General features: G+C 40.1%; 2 protein-coding genes across 6 annotated transcripts in view; one reads left to right on the forward strand and one right to left on the reverse strand.

Moving 5' to 3' along the window:
• The window catches only part of ASCC1 (activating signal cointegrator 1 complex subunit 1), a 135324-nt gene extending 135151 nt beyond the window's left edge, over nucleotides 1-173 (reverse strand). For 2 of the 3 annotated variants that reach the window (XM_074232791.1, XM_074232792.1), the window contains exon 1: nucleotides 69-172. The gene's annotated coding sequence lies outside the window, so the exon portion shown is untranslated. Of the gene's footprint in view, nucleotides 1-68 lie in introns of all 3 variants that reach the window. The other variant, XM_074232788.1, reaches the window with a different exon arrangement.
• ANAPC16 (anaphase promoting complex subunit 16) lies at nucleotides 147-18816 on the forward strand. Of its 3 annotated transcripts, none has more exons than XM_074232796.1 (5): nucleotides 147-248; nucleotides 10496-10644; nucleotides 11152-11235; nucleotides 16552-16626; nucleotides 17577-18816. In XM_074232796.1, exons 2-5 carry the CDS (start codon nucleotides 10503-10505, stop codon nucleotides 17690-17692), a joined length of 417 nt encoding a protein of 138 aa, XP_074088897.1. In that variant the 5' UTR covers nucleotides 147-248; nucleotides 10496-10502; the 3' UTR covers nucleotides 17693-18816. The 3 variants fall into 3 exon arrangements, with proteins under 3 accessions (XP_074088897.1, XP_074088896.1, XP_074088895.1); XM_074232794.1 differs by lacking the exon at nucleotides 147-248 and adding an exon at nucleotides 8336-10245; XM_074232795.1 differs by lacking the exons at nucleotides 147-248; nucleotides 11152-11235 and adding an exon at nucleotides 8319-10245.
• Nucleotides 18817-20086: the final 1270 nt, after the last annotated feature.

Here is a 20086-nt window from a genome sequence, read left to right on the forward strand (position 1 = left end):
AGGGCAGCGAGCCGCCGCCGCGGCGGCCAAAGGCAAGAAGGAAGGAAAACGCGGAAGAGACCACCTACAGCGGCGCGGCGCGGCCCCGGAGCGGCGAGCAGAGGACGTGCGCGCCCCCGCCGCGCGCTCGGCACGGGCGCGAGCACGCCGCCAGCGCCCCGACGTCGCCCCGTCCCTGCCGCCCGCGCGGCCGCCGGGGGAGGGGCCAGAGCTGCGGCGCCGGAGCGGCCGGAAGGCCGGTGGCTGAGGTGAGTGAGCCGGCTGATGGAGGCGTGCTCGGGAACTCGCGAGCGGGACGGTGGGGCGAAGAGCCGGGGATCCGGGAGCTTTAGCCGCCAAGATGGAAACGAAGGAGAAAATGGAAGGGGACTAGCTCCAGGAGGCGGACGTGTTGAGGGAAGTTTTTTTTCCCCTGCTCCCACTGCGCATGCGGAGTCAAACCCTTCTAGTCCCCGCCCTTCAGTTTACGCGTGCGCGTTGTGATCCTCCGAGCTGGGCGGGGCTCGGTGGGCGGGGCTGGACTTGGTCCCGCCCCCTCGTCAGTGCCCCAGCTGCTGCTGCTGCTCCTTTGGATGTCATCCAGCGGTTTAAATTAGATGGATGGAGGAGGAACACATTCCTAATAGCTAAACCATAGCCTGCCTTCGCTGCTGGATGGTCCACCCTGTCCTCCACATTGAGTGGCTTCAGTTCTTTCCAAGGGCCATCACTTGGTGAACTCCTATAGGAGTAGATCCTTCAGTCTTACAGTCTGTGTCTCCTGAGGGCAGATCCGACAAATAGAACCTTTACTTTTCTTTCCAAGGATGCAACCCTAATAAAAGCGATCCATCGTTGTTAGTCCTGGGGGGGGGAATAAAAGCTTTAACTATTTCCCCATTTCTGCTGTCCCTCCACCTCGTCATCCTTCAGTCATCTGCCAGACAACCTTAGACAAACTCAACTTGTCGCGTCTCTACCCCAACAGAGGGCATTTCTTATCTAATCTGGCAAAGCTCTGTCTTTTTATCCTCTTACTGCTTCACATTTTTCTCTCCAGTAAAGTCAACTTAATAAACATATGTAAACACTGTGCTAGTCTTAGGGCCTGCAAAAACCCCAAACCCTACCCTGGAAGAGTTTTTAGTCTCCTGGGAGAGGGGAGGAGTGTGACACTTACACAAATAAGGGGGAAAAATTTCCAGAGGGAAGGAGAACTGAAAGGGTCTTGAAAAACCTTCTGTGTCTTCTTGTCCACTGGTTGCTTACCTACTACCTACAAATATATCAGTATCTGCCTCACTTAATCCATCTGTCTCGTATAACTATAATCCCATCCTCCCTCCTTACTATGGTTATATTGCCAGTCTGTAATTGGTGCCTTTGCTGCCATTCTTTTCATTCTTTATCTCTAGCTTAACTTCTGATCTTATTATTCTACTGAAACTGCTCTCCCAGAAATTACTGCGCAGTGATCTCTCAGTTGCCCATCTAATGATGGTTATTTACTCCTCATCTTTTTTGCCTCTGCAGACTTTGATGATGGTGATGCTCACCCTCTTCCCTTGATAGTCTCTTCTGTGGCTGTTTCCTTTTACTGCCCTCTCCTGGTTCTCCTTCCTCTCTGACCACTCCTCAGGTCTTCTTTACTGAATTCATCCTGGTCACACCCAAAGCTCTGTCCTTGTCCCTCTTCCCTCTTTCTCTCTCATACTACTCAGGTTGATGATCTTTTCAGTTTTATAATAAACTTAGCCAGTTCATCTGGTAGGTATCTTAAGCCCAAAACTGAACTGAATTTCTTTCTCCCCAAGCCCTTCCCCTTCCTAAGTTTCCAAATGTTTGTCCTTCATTATTGAAGAAGACCATGACATCAGGAGGTGATACCAGGTCAAGCACATGAATTACATTTGAGAAGGGGGTTTGCTGTGCTAAGCCACCAGACTCACTTTCTCCTCCAGAGCCATCTGGACCCAATGTCCAGTTAGGATCAGGACGATTGGAGATGGTCCTGGATGTGAGGCAATCAGTTACTTGCCCAAGGTCACACAGTAAGTGGTGAGTGCCTGATGTTGGATTTGAACTCCTGGCTTCCTGACTCCAAGGCCAGTGCTCTATCTACTGTGCTGTCTAGTTTCCAAACACTGCCAAGAACACCACCATCTCAGTCACCAAGGCTCATAACCTAGGATTCCTCACTACCTGGACTCTTCTCTGTCCAATCTGTTACCAAGGTCTCTTGATTTCAACTTTACAGAATCTCTCTTCTGTACCCCCTTCTCTCTTCTGATACAGGCGCTGCTCTTGTGCAATTCCTCATCACCACACACCTGAATTATTGGAATAGCTCTTCGTAGATCTGCCTGCCTTCAGGTTTTTTTTTTAGGGTTTTTTTTTTTGCAAGGCAATGGGGTGAAGTGGCTTGCCCAAGGCCACACAGCTAGGTAATTATTAAGTGTCTAAGCCCGGATTTGAACCCAGGCACTCCTGACTCCAAGGCCAGTGCTTTATCCACTGCGCCACCTAGCCACCCCTCTGCCTTCAGTTTTTCCCTACTCTCAATTTAGCCACCAAAGTGATTTTCCCCAAGTGCAGGTCCAACTCTGTCCTCTCCCCCCCCCCCCAATAAACTCCAGTGGCTCCCTATTGCTTCCAAGATCAGATACAAAGACCTCTGGCATTTAAAACCCTCCATGACCTGCTCTGCACCCCCCCACATACATAGGTTTTGTTTTTTTGGGGTTTTTTAGGTTTTTGTAAGCCAAATGGGGCTAAGTGGCTTGCCCAAGGCCCCACAGCTAGGTAATTATTAAGTGTCTGAGACCAGATTTGAACCCAGGTACTGCTGACTCCAGGGCCGGTGCTTTATCCACTGCACCACCTAGCCACCCCCCCATACATAGTTTCTTACACCTTATACACCACCAATAATCTATAACTTCCATCCAGTGATACTGGCCTCCATCTCTCAGTCACTGTCCCCCCATTGGGGTAACACTCTCCTTCCACATCTGCCTGCCTTCTTCAAATCTGAATTAAAACGCCATCTTGTAGCCTTTTCCTGATCCCTTCTAATTCTAGTACCAGCCCTCCTTCACTTATTTCCTATTTATCCTATACTTAGCTTGTTTGTACACATTTGTTGCTTCCTATCTCCCCCATTTTCTTTCTAGTCTCCCCCATCTCACAAGACTGTGAGAGCCTTGAGGTCAGGAACTCTTTTTTGCCTTTCTATCTCCAGATTTTAGCACAGTATCTGGCACTTAGTAAAGAACTTAATAAATGTTTGTTGTTAACAAACTGGTACCCAGTGGACATTAAACTGTTCTCTAGAGGAAGCTAGGAATTCTAAGAATCCAAGTAGAGAAAGCATTCACATAGAGGACCAGATGTACAAAGTCCTAGGGACAGGAGATGGGCTATAGCTGCAGGGAAGGCACCAGGAGACTAGTTTAATTGTTGGATTCCTGTGCAGCCTTTAAAACCCCACTCAGTTAATACCTTTTTTAAATCATTATCTTTCCTAATAATATTGACCCCCGAGGCAGCTAGACTGGCCCTGGAGTCAGAAGGACCTGAGTTCAAATCCAGCTTCAGACACTTAATAATTACCTAGCTGTGTGATCTTGAACAAGTCACTTAACCCCATTCATTGCCTTGCAAAGTAAATAAATAAATAAAAATTTGAAAATAAAATTGGCCACCCTTTCCTCCTGGGTCCTCTCCTGTCTTTGGGATTTTTGACACTTTATTATCATCCTATCAGACCAGACTTCATTTTCCTTTGCTGACTCATCATCCATATCTTGCCCCCAGTTGTGAATACCCCCTAAGTCCTTTTCTCTTCTGTCTCTGTACTGTTAAATCCATCACCTTATCAGACCACTCCCAGATTCATATATCTAGCCCTAATCACCTAAACACCAGTCCAGTATCACCAATTGCCATTAAACATTTCAAACTGCATCCCCTATGGTAGATAGTCCTTAGTGCAGCCTGGAAAGGAATCAGACCTGATTCTTTTGGCCTGGGTATCCTCTTTAAATGGAGTTTCTGGGATAAGCTGCCCAGTCTGAGTGAGAGGCTACAAAAGTACTGGATAACTTTCAAGGATTCAGGGATTTGAATGAGCCCATAGACAATGAAGTAATATCAGAAATTTTAACAGCAAGTTTCTCTGACAAAGGCCTAATGTCTCAAATATATGGGATACTGAGTCAGATTTATAGAAATAAGAGCATTTCCCCAAATGATAAATGGTAAAAGGATATGAATTAGCAGTTTTCAGAAGAAGTCAAAGTTATTTTACTTCTGGGATCTGGTAGAGAAAGTCTAGAGTTCAAGAGAAAATATTGTTTTCCTATAAGAAAAATACGTGAAGGACCTTAAGATTTGGGGGGGGGTGGGGGGAGGGAGAATGAGACCACATTACCATGTGGTGATTTACATGTCAACATAGTAAACCAGTAAAATTAGCAGTTATATAGGACCAGATTTCAATATATTTTTGAGACATATTATGACTAGAATTGAACTGTTCTCCTGTATTTGCCACAGTGCTTGTTCATTTTTTTCAGGGCATATTAATTTTAGGGATGATAAAAGATCATTTTGGCAGACAGTATCCATTTCAGGATGATGATGATGATGATGATGCTTCCAGTTTTTATTTATCTTTAGTAGTTTGGGAGTTTTTTGTTTTTTGTTTGGGGAGTTGTTTTTTTAGTTGAATTCCATATTCACTCCCTCCTCCTTTACCCACTAAAAAGGCAAGCAGTATGATTTCAATTCATTTGTACTTATGAGATCATGGTAAACGTTTCCATATTAACTATATTACCAAAAAAAATCAAGAAAATCACTTTATTTTGCACTCAGAATTCATCATTTATCTTTTGTCATGTGTCCTTTGGAATTTTCTTGGATCATTGTGTTGATTAGAATAAGCCTTTCACAGTTAATCATTTTTATTGGAAACAGTAATATTATAATAATCTCCTGGTACTTCTCACTTTACATAGCATCAGTTCACATAGGTCTTGTCATGTTTTCTGAAACCACCCCCTCTTCATTTCTGTACATTCCATCACAATCATTTGTCACAACTTATTCAACCATTCCCCAGTTGATGAGCATTTTCTCAGTTTCCAATTCATTGCCAACACAAAAAGAACAGCTATAAATAACTTTTGTACATATAGGTCCTCTTCTTTTTTCTTTCTTTTCTTTGAATGTAGACCTAGTAGTGATTATTCCCAAGGATTAAAAAGGTATGCAATTTTATAGCCCTTTGGGCAGAGCACCAAATCATCCTCTCTAGTACCTGTTTTCTCAGTTCCAAGTGTTTATTAGTGAACCTATTTTCCTCATCCCTTCTAGCATTTTTCATTTCTGATAGGTGTTAACTTCACCATTGTTGAAATTTGCATTTCCCTAATCACTGACAACTACTTGCTCATATCCTTTGACCATTTATCAGTTGGGAAAATGCTCTTATTTTTATAAATTTGACTCAGTCCTTTGTCAGAGAAACTTGCTGTTAAAATTTTTGATATTGCTTCACTGTCTCTGGCACCTTTTAGCAAAATGAAGTTTCCCTGATTATCATTTTTAGTTAGGTCTGTTTTTTGCTTATGTTTTGTCTGAAATAATGATTGCTACCATTGCCTTTTTTACTTCAGCAGAAGCATAATAGATTCTGCTCCCGCCTTTTATTTTAACTCTTGTGTCTGTCTTTTGTAAACAGCATATTGTTGGGTTCTGGTTTCTATCCATTCTGCTAAATGCTTATCACATTCACATTCACAGTTATGATTACTGTATATTTCCCTCTATCTTATTTTCTTCATACTTTTCTCTCTTTTATCTCCCTTCTCGAGTGTATTTTGCTTCCAGCTACTGCCCTTTCTTTTATCCCATCCTTCTCTTTCCCTATTTGGGAAATTTTGAGTGTGTGTGTGTGTGTGTGTGTGTGTGTGTGTGTGTGTCTGTGTGTATTCATCTCATTTTGAACTAATTCTGATGAGCACTGACTGCCACTACCACCATTACCTCTCTACTGTAATAACTCTTCCTTAGAATCCTCTTTATGTGAGAAAATTTTCCCCATTCTATTCTCACTTCCCCCTTTTTCTAATGAATCCCACTTTCTCATCACTCATATTTTTGGAGATAAAAAATCAACACATTCCCTCTGTCTATTGTAAACTCCTTTTAACTGCCCTAATAATGATGAAGTTCTTTAGAATTAAATGTATCATTTTCCCACATAGGAGTATAAACAGTTTAATTTTATTGAGTCCCTTATGATTATTCTTTAATTTTTTCTTTCTTATGCTCTCCTTGAAGCCTTGTGTTTGAATGTCAGATTTTCTATTTAACTCTTGTCATTTTATCAGGAATGCTTGAAAGACAGGACAGCTAGGTGGCGCAGTAGATAGAGCACTGGCCTCTGAGGAAGGAGGATTTGAGATAAAATTCAACCTGAACAAACCACTTAACACCATTGCCTTGCAAAAAAAGAAGGAAAGAACTAGGTTCTTTATTTGATCATGGCTTTCAGATAGTTCAATTCCTAAATTTTCTCTCCTCAGTCTCTTTTCTAAGTCATTTGTTTTTCCAAAATGAGATATTTCACATTTTCTTTAATTTTTCATTCTTTTGATTTTCTTTTATTGTTTCTTGATAATTTTTGGAATCAATAACTTTCAGTTTACCAATTCTTATTTTTAAGGAATTCTGTTTTCTTCAGTTAACTTTTGTATTTCCTTTTCCATTTGGTCTATTCTACTTTTTAAAGAATACTTTTCTTCATTAAATTTTTTTCTTACGGGTGTGTGTGTGTGTGTGTGTGTGTGTGTGTTTTGCAAGGCAGTGAGGTTCAGTGGCTTGCCCAAGGCCACACAGCTAGGTAATTATTAATTGTCTGAGGCCGGATTTGAACTCAGGTACTCCTGACTCCAGGGCTGGCGCACTATCCATTACACCACCTAGCCACCCCTTCTTCTAGGAATTCTTGTTGGATTTTGGTCCAGTTAACATTTTTCTCTTAGGCTTTGTTTGTAGCTGTTCATATGGTCGTTACTGTCGCTTGCTCATTTTTCCAGCCTGTTGACTTTGAACTTTAAAATTGGACTCTGCTCACCTGAGGATGGGGGAGGGAACACCATCTCAAATTTCAGGCCTCTTCATGCAGCTGGTGTGATGGGGAGAGGTTGTCATTGTTCTTCTGCCTGCTGATTTTTACCCAGTAAAGGTCCCTACTCCCCTGTAGCCACAAGCACAATCAGAAGGATGATAAGGAAGTTAATGTAAGAAGACTGGAAAGGGAGAAACAGACAAGTTATGAAAGACTTTAAAAACCAAACCCAATTGATCTATAGTCTATAAAGAGCCATTGGAGTTAACTGAATAAGGGAGTGCCATATTCATATCTGTGCTTTAGGAACATCTGTTGGAGCCCAAAAAGAGTTCACAAAGAGCCAGACACAACTGAAATGACTAAACATCAAAGAGGGGCACTAGGAAAGCAGACACATTAATAAAAGCACTGTTAGTAGAACTGGGAATTGGTCTGACCTTTCTGGAAAGCAATTTGGTATTATGCTCAAAAACCCCTTATTAACTGTATGCCTCCCAAACAGATCAAAGAGAATCCATTACCGGACCCATATATACAAAAATATTAATAGCATCTTTTTTTTCCCAGTGGAAAAAACTTGGAGATTAAAGGGGTAAACATCAACTGGGGAATTGTTGAACTAGTTTTGATATATATGTATGTGAAAGGATACTCTTCTGTAAGAAATGATAAATGGGAGAATTTCAAAGAAACTTAAAAGACTTTCATGAACTGATGAAGAACAAAGTCCACACAGAAACAGAACGATTTATATTTTTGTCAATACATTTAAAGATAAATAGTTTTGAAAAACTCAGGAACTCTGTAATCAATGCATTTAACCATCCACAATTCCAGAGAACATATGATGAAACATGCTATATATACACTTCCATCTAGAGAAGTGATGGACTCAGATTACAGATTGAGATAAATTTTATTTGTTTTGCCCAGTTTATAATAGGAGTTTTATTTTTCATTCTTTCTCTATTGGGGAGGGGAAGGTTGTTTGAAGGAAGAAAAAGGTCTATTTTCAGTGATCAGAAAATAAATTTAATTTTAAAATTTGAAGGAGTTAAGCTATATTATCTTTTAAGGTCCCTTTTGACTTCAAAATCATGATTTATTTGAAATATCAGAGTTATTAAATTCACTTCTAATTAAATTTCTATTCTAATATAAATAATTGCATTCAAAAATATCTTATTATTAAAAGCTAGAATTTGCTTAAATGAATACCCTCAACTCAATAATGATTGTTAAGAATGCACATGGGGACTACTGTTTGTCATTCTGATTGGATGATAGGACTGTTACTCATTTCTAAATACACTAGGTGAAAGGGAACCCATTTTGATTATATTCAGTTAAAAATTCACTCAAAAGCTTTAGAAACCATATGCATAAATCACTTGGGTGTTCTGATCTGCAAGTTGAAAGCTTTTCTTTTTTCTGGGTGAATCAAAAAAACTTAGATAAACTATATCTAAATTTTTGTGAGCTCTATATCAAAATAGTTTATTTGTAGCGGGTATAGTTCCAAAATCCATGAAAAAATAAGGCTCTGGTTTCTCCAAAAAAGACTACTTGGAGCTTTAGGCTTGGTACATTGTATTAGATTGGACAGTGACATTCAGAAAATATTGTAAAGCACTCTTGATACAGTAACTTTTTGCCAACCCAGCTTTTGTACCGTGTGGCTAAGATTTTTACTGTAAATTGTATATATCACCAGCATAACCATCATTTTCACCATACCTCATTTTAATCCTATTTATTATCATCACCATCAACATCACTGAGAAAACAGAAAGAGATACAGTGAAAAGACCTGGGTTCTTATCCAGATTTATTATGTACTACCTGTTTGGTGTTTCATTTCCACTTTCTGTGCTTCAGTTCCACCTCAGTACCCCCTCTTCCCTGTAATCTGTAAAACAAGATTAGACTAGATGACCAGAACCTTTAGATAGTACAAGGGATAGAGTTCGGAGTCTGTAAGACTTGAATTCAAATGCCACTCTGACACTTAATCACAGTTTGACCCTGGGCAAGTCACTTAACCTCTGTTTGCTTCAGTTTCCTCAACTGTAAATTAGAGATAAAAATTGTACCTGCTGTGCTGGGTTGTTGGGAAAATCAAGAGATTTGTGAAAAGCATTCACCACTCTGTTTGTAGAAGATATTGTATAAATGCTTATTTCCTTCCCTTCTATCCTTAAAACCTGTGATGCTATGAATTTCTCCTTATGACTGATTTTCCTCTCAGTGGGAAGGAAGGAAGAGGTTTGTTGTAGGCTAGAGCAAGATTGAGAGACACTTTTGATGAGCTCTCAGTGGACCAGTTCCTAGACTGCTCCAGCAGGCAGATCTGTCACCTTGAACATATAAAGAAACCAAACTCTTTTTGAGTTTGAGAGAAGTGAGGAAGCAGAATGGTTATTTCAGACATTTTTTTCCCTCATGTGGAAAACCAGACAGCAGATAACCCTTTTCAGAAAATAAGCAAGCTTCAAAGAGAACCTTTTCTCCAGGGTTATTTAGGTTAAATGTTATTCAATTCAGGGCAACAAGTTTACATGATACAGCAGGCATGAATAGCAAAAATGTATCTTTTAAAAATTTATACCAATAGTAGTTAGTTTATTCAGTAGAAATTTTTTGTTACCATTGAGAGCTTTTGTTTTTCTGGAACTTGAATCTATCCCGTATATTAAATATTCACAAGCTATTGTATTGATGAATTTTAGTGATCTTTTAATGAGGACTATTCTTAGTTTGGAAATACCACCAGGTGGTGACTTTAAATGTATGCAAAGTTCTAAAAATGAAAAGACTAGTAACTTCTATTTCTGACTAACTGCCTCAGCCCAGCAATGGAACCCAGTGTTCACCTAGGAGGTTGGAGATTGACATGGAAATTCTTATAAGTTTTTTGGTTTGGGCATGGAATGATAAATGTTTACCCAGGACAAATTGTTCTTTCTGGCATAATTGCTTTCTCGATGACATAGTTTGGTTTCTTCTCCAGTCACATTGTTACATCAGCACTGCCTGCCTTGGCACCTGGATTGTAACCTATAAACTGTTTGCACCTTCTATCCTGAGCTTCCTTTTAACAGATCAATAATGAGACTTTTTAGAAGGTGGGAAGTTGGGGGGCAGGTTTGGGGTTTTTTTGGTGGGAATTGTGGTTTGTTGTTTTTGTTATTTTTAAGAACATCAGCTACCAGCAAATTTATTTTCTCTTCCAAACTAGAATCAGGACATAAGAAATGGGGAGGCTGTGAGAGAAGACCTGGCTGCTTCCCAGAACTGAATTCAGTCTTTTCTGACTGTCCCATAAGCTTACCAACTGATGTTTTTTGTTTTTTTTCTTTCTCTCTCATTGACTAGAAAGAAAATGGCTGCCTCTTCATCCTCTTCCTCAGCTGGAGGGGTCAGTGGAAGTTCTGTAACTGGATCTGGCTTTAGTGTCTCAGACCTTGCCCCACCACGGAAAGCCCTTTTTACCTACCCCAAAGGAGCTGGAGAAATGTTAGAAGGTGATCATATTCTACTTTTTGCTGAATAATGGAATTCAAATCTGTAGTTAATATTAATAAAACCATAAAGGATCTATTAAAAAAGAATGTAGACAGAAGTGTTCTAGCTTCAGAATAAAATACCCTCTTTTTTCAAATTTCCTGTTTTGCCCCTAACATCTAGGCAGCATCTGCCCCAAGGCATGAAAGCTCTAGTTAGCAGGTTATATGTTTTTCTTAATTTACCAAAGTAAAGAAAAATAAATCCCTTTTACCTAGGTTGTTTCTGGAAGATGAAAGTAGTCTTAATATAGTCTTAATTATGTGTATGTATGTGTATATACATATGTATATGTATGTATATACATATGTGTGTGTGTGTGTATATATATATGTATGTATGTATATACACTTAATCTTAAGATATGTAAAGGTGGCATTACTAACCCCACTGCCAGGACATGTGCTTTGAGTTTTTCCAGTGGTAGAGATGGATTTGCATTGAACCATCCTCACTCTCTCATTCAGACCTCCTTGTGACCAACAACAGACATTTGCAAAACAGCTGGCCAAGGTTAGGGATGCAGTCTGTGGCCATGGAAAAGAGCAAAGGTAACTGGACGGATGGGAAAACCAACCCTGGAGCTCAGCCTCTTTAGCATAATGCAGTAACCAACTGAGCTAATCCCTGGGGGTATGGGAATTCTTCTGCTCACCACTAACTTCTTTCATGTATAAGAGAAATTGGCCCTTCCTCTATTTCTGTTATTACCAGTGCACCCAGGCCCCACTGCAGACCCTTGGAAGGGTTAGGGGTGTGCAAGAGGCAGGCAGTGGAGTCTGTCAAGAGAGGGCTTACTTTGGAGGCTTACCTCCAGAGCTGTGTAGCCAGTCACTTGACCTTTCTCGAGTCACATCTTCCCCACCTAATAAAATGGAGATGATTGTGCTTGCTCTGGCGACATTATAGAGTTGGTGTGCTTTAAAGCCCAGTGTAAGCAAGCTAGAGGGATTCTTGTTTGGTGTATGTAAAGCTGTTTCCCCCTCCCCCCCACCCCCCAAAGCCTTCCATCATCCTTTTGGTTATTAGTCTTCAGTATTCACATTTATAAATTTGTCTGGAAATTTCTCTTTGCTTACACACATGAGAAAGGTGAAATCTGCCGCTTGAGGAATCTGCTTGTGGAATCAGTGCTTTTAACCTGGGGAAGCAGAGAGGTAATTTGTGAAGGGTTATCTATGAAGCCCATGAAGACTTCTAGACTTGGTTTGTATGATTGATATAGTGGATAACTTAGCAGTATGGGCAAGTGACCAAGCATGTTTTAAGCTTCTACTATGTGCCAGCCATTGCTAAGTTCTGGGGATACAAAGAAAGGCAGAAACCTAGCACCTGTTCTCAAGAGCCATCAGATGGGGGAGCTAACATGCACACAGCCATCTACAACCAAGACATATGGTCAGCTGAGGAAAGGCACTCAGATGAGGATTGGGGGAAAGCATCTAGCTGAAACTTCAGGGAAGCAAGGAAAGAAAGGTGAGGAAAGAGAAAGTCCCAGGCATGAGGGAGGTGTTGACAGCCAGTGAAATACCCAGGGTGAGAGATAGGAAAGCTTGCAGCAATGTGTGGAGGTGAGTAAGCCTAGAAGGGTGGGAAGCAGCCAGGTTATAAAGGTCTCCAATTGTCAGGATTTTATATTTGTTCCTGGAATCTAATTGATGATAATTCTAATGTGGAATTCTGTCCTTCTAGTCTTAGAAAATCTGGAGCTAGAAGGATTGCTGTGTAGCAGGATGCATGTGTTAGCATCATTGACCCTGTAGGCAGCTTGTAGCTAGTGTTCTGTTAAGCACAGCACCCCATATGGCAGGATGAGTTATATGGAATACAGGAATTTGGCCTCAGAACAAATTAAAAATGTAATTGCTTAGTAGCTTCCACATAGGCAGAAGATGTTCCATTTAGATTTAGAAATGTGTCGAATTGGCATCATTTCAGTCTAGCTACAGAAGAAGAAGATTCTACTTTTAATAAAAACAATATCTCCATGTCCTTGAGATCATTAGCATCACTTTTCTATGTACATACCAGATTCCTCTCAATATTAGCAAGAGAAAAGAGGGCCTTCTGAGTTGAGCCTAATATTGATGCTTTTCTAAGCTTTGGTTTCATCATCTCCTCTCCCATTTCATTACACTTTATGGAAAGGTATGGTTGGGTTTTTGGTTTTGTTTGCAAGGAAATAGGGTTAAGTGCTTTGCCCAAGGACACACAGCTCTGGTTGTTTTCTAATATAAATTTGTAGATCCCAAAATTTAAGTAAAGTAATTTAACTCCAGTAAGTTTCCATTCACAGTGTATTATTCGTCAACTTGACCAAAATCTGGAAAATGTTACTGAACCTTTCAGAGAGCAAACTCCTAGAAATAATCTGAAACTGGTTACTCCCTAACCATTTCTGCCAAATTTGAGAGCCTTATGTCACAAATGTAAGAGGAATTGTGAGAAACAGGCACATTGATGCACTTTTGGTAGAGTTGTGGATTAGTACAGTATTTCTGGGAAGAAGTTTGGAGCTGTGCCCAAAAAGTGACTGCACATTGCATATCCTTTGACCCAGGAATATCACTACTAGGCCAATATCCTAAAACCATCAAAGAAAGCTAAAATGGACCCACATCTACAAAAGTGTGTTCTAAGCAGTTCTTTTTTGTAGTGGCGAAGAACTAGAAATTTAAGGAGTCCTTATCATTTGGAGAATGGCTAAACAAATTATGACATTTGGATATACTGGAATGTTGTTGTGTTATAAAAAGTGATGATTGGTACAATTTCAGAGAAACCCAGAAATGTATTAACTGATGCAGAATAAGTGAAGTGATAAGAAACAGAGGAATAATTTACACAGTAACAACACTGTAAAAACTAACTACTTTGAAAGACTTAAGAACTCTTGGTTTTTTTATTTTTGCAAGACAATTGAGGTTAAGTAACTTGACCAAGGTCACACAATGTCTGAGGCTAGATTTGAACTCAAGTCCTCCTGACTCCAGGACTGGTGCAGAAACATGCTACCCACCTCCTGACAACTGATAAGACTCAGTGTAGATTGAGACATTTTTTTGGACATGGGTTTTGTGGAAATTTGTTTTGTCTGACTCTTAGACAAGTTAGAAGAGTTTTACTTTGCTCCTTTTCAGTGGTGATGGGGAGGCCGGGCAGCAGGGAGACAGAAAATAAACTTTTGTGAATTGAAAAAAGAAAATTAAAGAACAAAATTGAGAGCTTAAGATAGTACCCATAAATAGGAACTGATAAGGATGCTCACTTTGTAAGATTCTCCTCCCATATTTCCTTTATTTAACTTTTTAAATAATTAAGTAAAATTATTAGGCTTCTAGTTACCCATGGATTTTTTTTCCTTTAATGTCAGAGAATGTATGAATGAGATTTGTGTGCCTCTGCAATACAAGTGATCAAGAGCTGATGTCAGTAGAGCCATTAAGTAGATGGTTAGAAATTCAGAGCCTTTGTGGGGAAGACAAGACTGGGACTGAGAAGGACTGGGAAGAAAGTGATTTGACCAAGCTCCCATGGCAGTGTGAGGACTAAAACCTATGTGTCCTGACTCCACTTTCAGTCTCCTTTCCACTAAGCCATTGGGGTCTTACCAGATCCTTCTATAGCTGAAACCAAATATTTTGCAGATTGTCCTTTGAGAACACTTACTGATAAGATCCCCTTACTGAATATCTGATTTCTAAAGACCCAGAAAATGTGCAGAAGTGGGCTCTGCAGTGCCCTCCATTGGTACTTCCTGGCCCACAAGTGGCTGCTTTTTTGTAAAACACTATAGAAACTTGTCCAAGATGAATAAAAATTGTTGGCCATTGTTTAATTTACAGTGATCAGATAAATTTTTTTTAAGGTTTTTGCAAGGCAAATGGGGTTAAGTAGCTTGCCCAAGGCCACATAGCTAGGTAATTATTAAGTGTCTGAGACTGGATTTGAACTCAGGTACTCCTGACTCCAGGGCTGGTGCTTTATCCACTGAGCCACCTAGCTGCCCCAGATAATATTCTTTTAAATCAATTTATATGTAATCTGTAAGAATTGGCTGAGGTCTTTGATTTGGGTGATTGAATTTTTCCCTATTTTATAACCTTTCAATGTCCCCTTAAGAGCTAGATAATTTGAGACTAGCTCCTTTCTGGAGAAATTCTAGGTTTCAAATGGACATAATCAGTATATCTACTAGGATGTGGGTAGGTGGTGATGGGCTTTGTGGTTAATCCTGAGTTGCAGGTCTCAGCAAACCTGTTTGGTAGATCAGAGTATAAAGGGAGATGGATCATAGGGATGAAGTTGGTGTGTTGCTTTTTGGAGGAAGCTCACCATCCTAAATATCAACAAACATTGCAGTCTTTGGTCCAGCACAAGGAAGAACTAGAGCTGCTGCTCTCAGTCTGATCCTCTGTTAACTCAGGGAGGGATCCTGATGCCCAGGACCATGGCCTCCAGGACAGCCCCAGCTCACTCTCTGTAACTTACCCCTTAGCAGAAGTAACTGAGATCTGTGTAGGAGAATAAACACTGAACCCCCAATGACCCAGAGGAATTCACTTGCTGCCTTCCCAACATGGGGGTCAGGGGGACATGTCAAAGGGTCTCTGTATTCCTAGCACTTAGCACATAGTAGGTGCTTAATCAATGCTTGTTGATTCGTTGTAGTTTATAAGTCACCTGCAGACTGAAGAGTAGATCTGTGGTGTTCAAGGCCGTCAAGCTTGTCTTATAGTCTCTCTGAAGCTTGGCCCTAAGCTGGCTGCTGAGGAGAGAATGGAAAAGGGGCACAACATGCAGGCAAGAAGTGGCCTTTAACACCCACACTTCCTAATCTTCTAATTCAGCTGTTATAGTCTTTCATTATGTAGTCCAGTCATGTGCTGAATTTGATTTTTTTTGTTACTTTGACTTTTTAAATAAGATAAAAATGATTTATGATTTATGAAACAGTAAATTAGTCCCATCTCATTGTCATGTAATACCTAGTGGATCTGTCAGTGAGTCTGTGACCTGAGGTTGCCATCATGAAATTCATACTGGGGCCCCCACCTTTAGGATTTTACAGTAACAGCCCCAAATGCTTTCTTTCCTGGGGAGTAATGGGGTATCATATTCCACTTCATACACATAGAACATTTGGGTTGTATTCTTTGGCAGCCCTTGCCAGACATCGAGTGACACGCATTCATACCAGTTCCATAATCAGATTCCAAGTCCCTGGTCATGGCAAGACCAGTTTCTGTGCTGACTTCACAAGTGAGTCAGCCACCACATTTTTCTTGGGACTGACATAGTACTAGTTTCAGAAATTGCACCATACTCTTATCTCCATCAAAATTGTCATGTTTTGGTTCATTTGGAAAATCAAGGTCACCACCTATGTTTAAAGGATAAAATTGCCCAACAGTGTGTTGTGATGGTCAGAGGAAGGGATAGTTTCATCTCAGATTAACAACAGCTGTTTTTCAGCTTTATTTTCCTTAGAGTGAAAGGGAATTGAACTTAAGGTACCACCTCTGTGCTCTTTGTGTCTCAAGAAGCTTTACAGGGCAGTGGATCAGAGATGATATGATGGTCCACTGGTCACTTGAGAAAAGGTTAAAACAAATAAGCTGTTCATCTGTAAGAGGCAGCTGTTGACCAGGGCATCAGGGTGGTGTTATTTGCTTTTTCTTTTTTAAGAGATGTTTTTTAAACTGGCCAAAGGTGAGGAAATTGAAAAATGTAGAAGTTCTAGAAAGAGAAATAGAAATTAGCTCTGGGATGGAACACTATGAACAGATCAGTAACATTTACTCATTTTGTCAAGAACCATAAAAGTCTTGGGGGACAGATAAAATGTCCTATTTTCCTGTTTACAGATGGCTCAGAGAGATTCCTTTGTGAATCTGTTTTCAGCTATCAAGTGGCATCTACACTTAAACAGGTGAAACATGGTAAGCATATTAGTGATGCATGCTTGACTATGGAAGGGTAAACGGGCCACAGAGAGAGAACCCCAAAGATCGCCAAAAGCCACGAAAGCTATTTAAGTGGACTTCTTCAGTTACTGGTCAGGGAAAACATTCCAAAGGTCTTGACCCAGACATATTGCCCAAAGCTGAAGTTGGAGTGAAGAATTTTCTTAGGGCAGTGGTATAGTCTGCTCCTTTGGGTTTTAAGTCCTGGTCACTTCATTTATGTTTCTTTATGTGGTTGGTTATTGATCTTTATCTGTGCGTCAACATTACCCACAGTGAATATCATCATTATGATATTTTTCCCCTCTTCCACATACCCCCATTTCCCGCCCCCCCAATATTTCTTTACCAAGAGCAGTAGATTTGAAAAGTTCTGGGCTCCTATGACCTCTGACATTAGACTGGAGCATTCAAAGCAGTATAAGATAGGGAAAGAATTAGAAAGTTCCTTTTCTCATGAATAGACTCTAAATGATGACTTTTGAAGAGAACTCTCATTATTGTTGTTGCTTTCTTGTGTGTGAATCAGATATTATCATGGGCATTTCTTGAGCATGGGTCAGTTAGGCTGCTCCCTGACCCTCCCAGTTCTAAATATACTAGGACTCATTGGGATTAAGTAGGATTAGGGTTTCATGAAAAAGAAAATATGTACTTTATCTTTCTGGGTTCTAACATAGAGCATACTACTGAAATTGAAATTGGAGGAAAGACCCAGTTGTCAGGAGAGTTGTTTTTGTTTGTTGGGAAGCATCAGTTCTGCAAATTAAAATTTTGTAAAATGGTCAAACCAGCACAAAGTAAACCTTAGAATAAGACCAATTGGAAAATTGTTTATTGCTTGTATTAATACATATCTCTAGCTGGTGAGTATTTCCTGTAAGCCGATTCACCAGGTGACCGCTTACTTTGTTGCTTCCTTCCAGATCAGCAGGTTGCTCGGATGGAAAAGCTGGCGGGCTTGGTGGAAGAACTGGAAGCTGATGAATGGCGGTACAAGCCCATTGAGCAGCTGCTGGGCTTCACCCCCTCCTCGGGCTGACAGTGCTGAGACTGCACTGGATCACAAGCGAGGACACAGGAGGGGAGGGTCTGTTCTGCAGCCTTGGGGGCCAGGGCTTCCCAGCTCACATTCACCCTTGGTGCCTCTGTAATAAATTACATTCCATGTAAGCTAGAATGCCTGTGGGGGGAGGGGGGGGACCAGGACAACCTAACCAGGTTATCTGACAGAACCCACTAGAGACTGGGGCAAGGGAGACAATCGGTTTCAGAGAATTGGAAGGTTTCCATTGGGGGATTGAGGGGTTTTTAGGAAATTTCACTCAACATGCACTCTGTGTGTTTGTTTGTGTGTCTGTGTGTGTATGTGTGTGTGTCTGTCTGTCTGTCTGTCCGTCCAGTGGTCCACTTGAGAAGAGCAACCTGTCAGTCATTCTGGGCCTGGAACAGCTGGCCAAGTCTAGGTCAGAATAAAGAGGTAGGAAAGACAGCAGTTGCTTTTGAAGATGAATGGGATTATTATCAGCAAAGATCCAACTGAAAAACAAAAAAAAAATGCTCACTGTATTTTCTATCATTAGATGCCTCGGCATTGTTGAGTCTAGCTTGGTGATGTGACTGTTGACTGCTGGGACTTGGCATTTTCCTGTTGGCCACAGTGTAGAAATGAAACAGCAGGATCCTTTTAAACCCAGAAGTCCAGGGCCCTTCTCAGGGCTGGACTCAAGCTGTTCTATGGCAAAGAAATCCTTTCAAAGAGCTTCCAGTTGGGTTCTTTAGCCTTTCAAAGTCTCAGGGATTTGAGAAGGGGGAGGAGGTTTGCTTTGTTGTCAATAAGGGAACAAAACCATTTCTCATAAGCAAATGGTGACATGTTTCACTTTGCAGCAGATAGATTTGTCTGTGACCAAACATGAAGTTTCCTCATCAAAGTCTGAATAGGTTTCTTTTCCAGTGGTAAAGAATGCCTGAAAATTAACAGCTAGTCCTTCTGCTATCTCTCCTGGGGTCCCAAAGTTGCAAACATCATTATTGGACCATGTGCAGATTTTGCCTTTCAGAAAGTATCTTTGTTGTTTTGGGTTAGACTTTTTGGTTTGTTTTTCAATTACTTACAATTGACCTTTACTTAGACCGGATTAATAAATAAGTAAACTCCTGGTACTCATTGTCTTTGACTTTATGAATTCTGAATACTTAACAAATATTAGCTGATACTTGGTGTTGACCCTGATTAGTAAGTGTGAAGCTGAGTCCAGTCCAGTTGGAGACCTGCATGTGGTCACATAGCTCAGTCAGAGGACCTTGGAATCAGACCATAAGTCACTCTGTAACATCAAGAAACCAAACAGAAAATAGAAGTACCAGGCTACAGACAAACCCGCTTCCATATTTATTTTTCTCAACTAAAAGTAAACAAGTTTCCTATTTATAAAGCAATCACTTTTCTAAATAGATTTTACATATTAGCTTAAAAATTAATAATTGCTAAGAAAAAATCTAATAAACATTTTCAGTTTTTCTTTTCATTATCTTTTCCCTTTTTTATTTCATTTATAACTTCATACTTGGCTAATGAGCTTACACAGTTGATGTCTTACATGTTTAGATTTAGGTATGATGTTTTCCTTTAAATCAATTTCCTTTTTTCCTTAGAAATAGTTAAAGTCTGTAGACGTGGAGGCTGATTTGACACTAGGATAAGCATCTGTATAATTTTAGGGACAGGAAGATTATAACTTCTTTAATAGCTTTTTAACTGCACTAAGACTTTTAAAACACCCTTCTTTAAATCAGAGGCAATCATATTCTTTGACCAAAGATAGCTGGAAAGAGGAGAGGGGTTGAGGAGGGAGAAGATCTGTGAATACAAAAAATGATTTATCAATATTCTAATCTGTATCCAAAAATACTCATAGCATTTTTTATAACCAACAGTGGGGGAATGGTTGAATAAAGGGTTTTAATATTATGAAATACTGTGATGCCATAGGCAAGAAGAGTACAAGAAAATAATTTATGAAGTGACAGTAATGAAAGTCAGTGGAATGAATAGCTCACCTGATTAATAAAGAAGAAAAGAGATTTGGGGGGCGGCTAGGTGGCATAGTGGATAAAGCACCGGCCTTGGAGTCAGGAGTACCTGGGTTCAAATCCAGTCTCAGACACTTAACAATGACCTAGCTGTGTGGCCTTGGGCAAGCCACTTAACCCCGTTTGCCTTGAAAAACCTAAAAAAAAAAAATTTTAAAAAAGATTTGGAATGGGACAGAAAATTTTTGATTTACTAAAATGTTACTAGATTTTTTTTTTCCCTCTGGTCAAAAATAAAGACTTGCCTAGAGACTACCTCCACACTTGGTTTAGTTTTTGGTTTATTGGCATTTTCTACAAATACTAAACTTTTAACATGTTTACATATTTCTACATTTCC

Source organism: Macrotis lagotis, chromosome 4, assembly GCF_037893015.1.
Source record: "Macrotis lagotis isolate mMagLag1 chromosome 4, bilby.v1.9.chrom.fasta, whole genome shotgun sequence".
In the NCBI taxonomy this organism is placed as follows: Eukaryota; Metazoa; Chordata; class Mammalia; order Peramelemorphia; family Peramelidae; genus Macrotis; species Macrotis lagotis.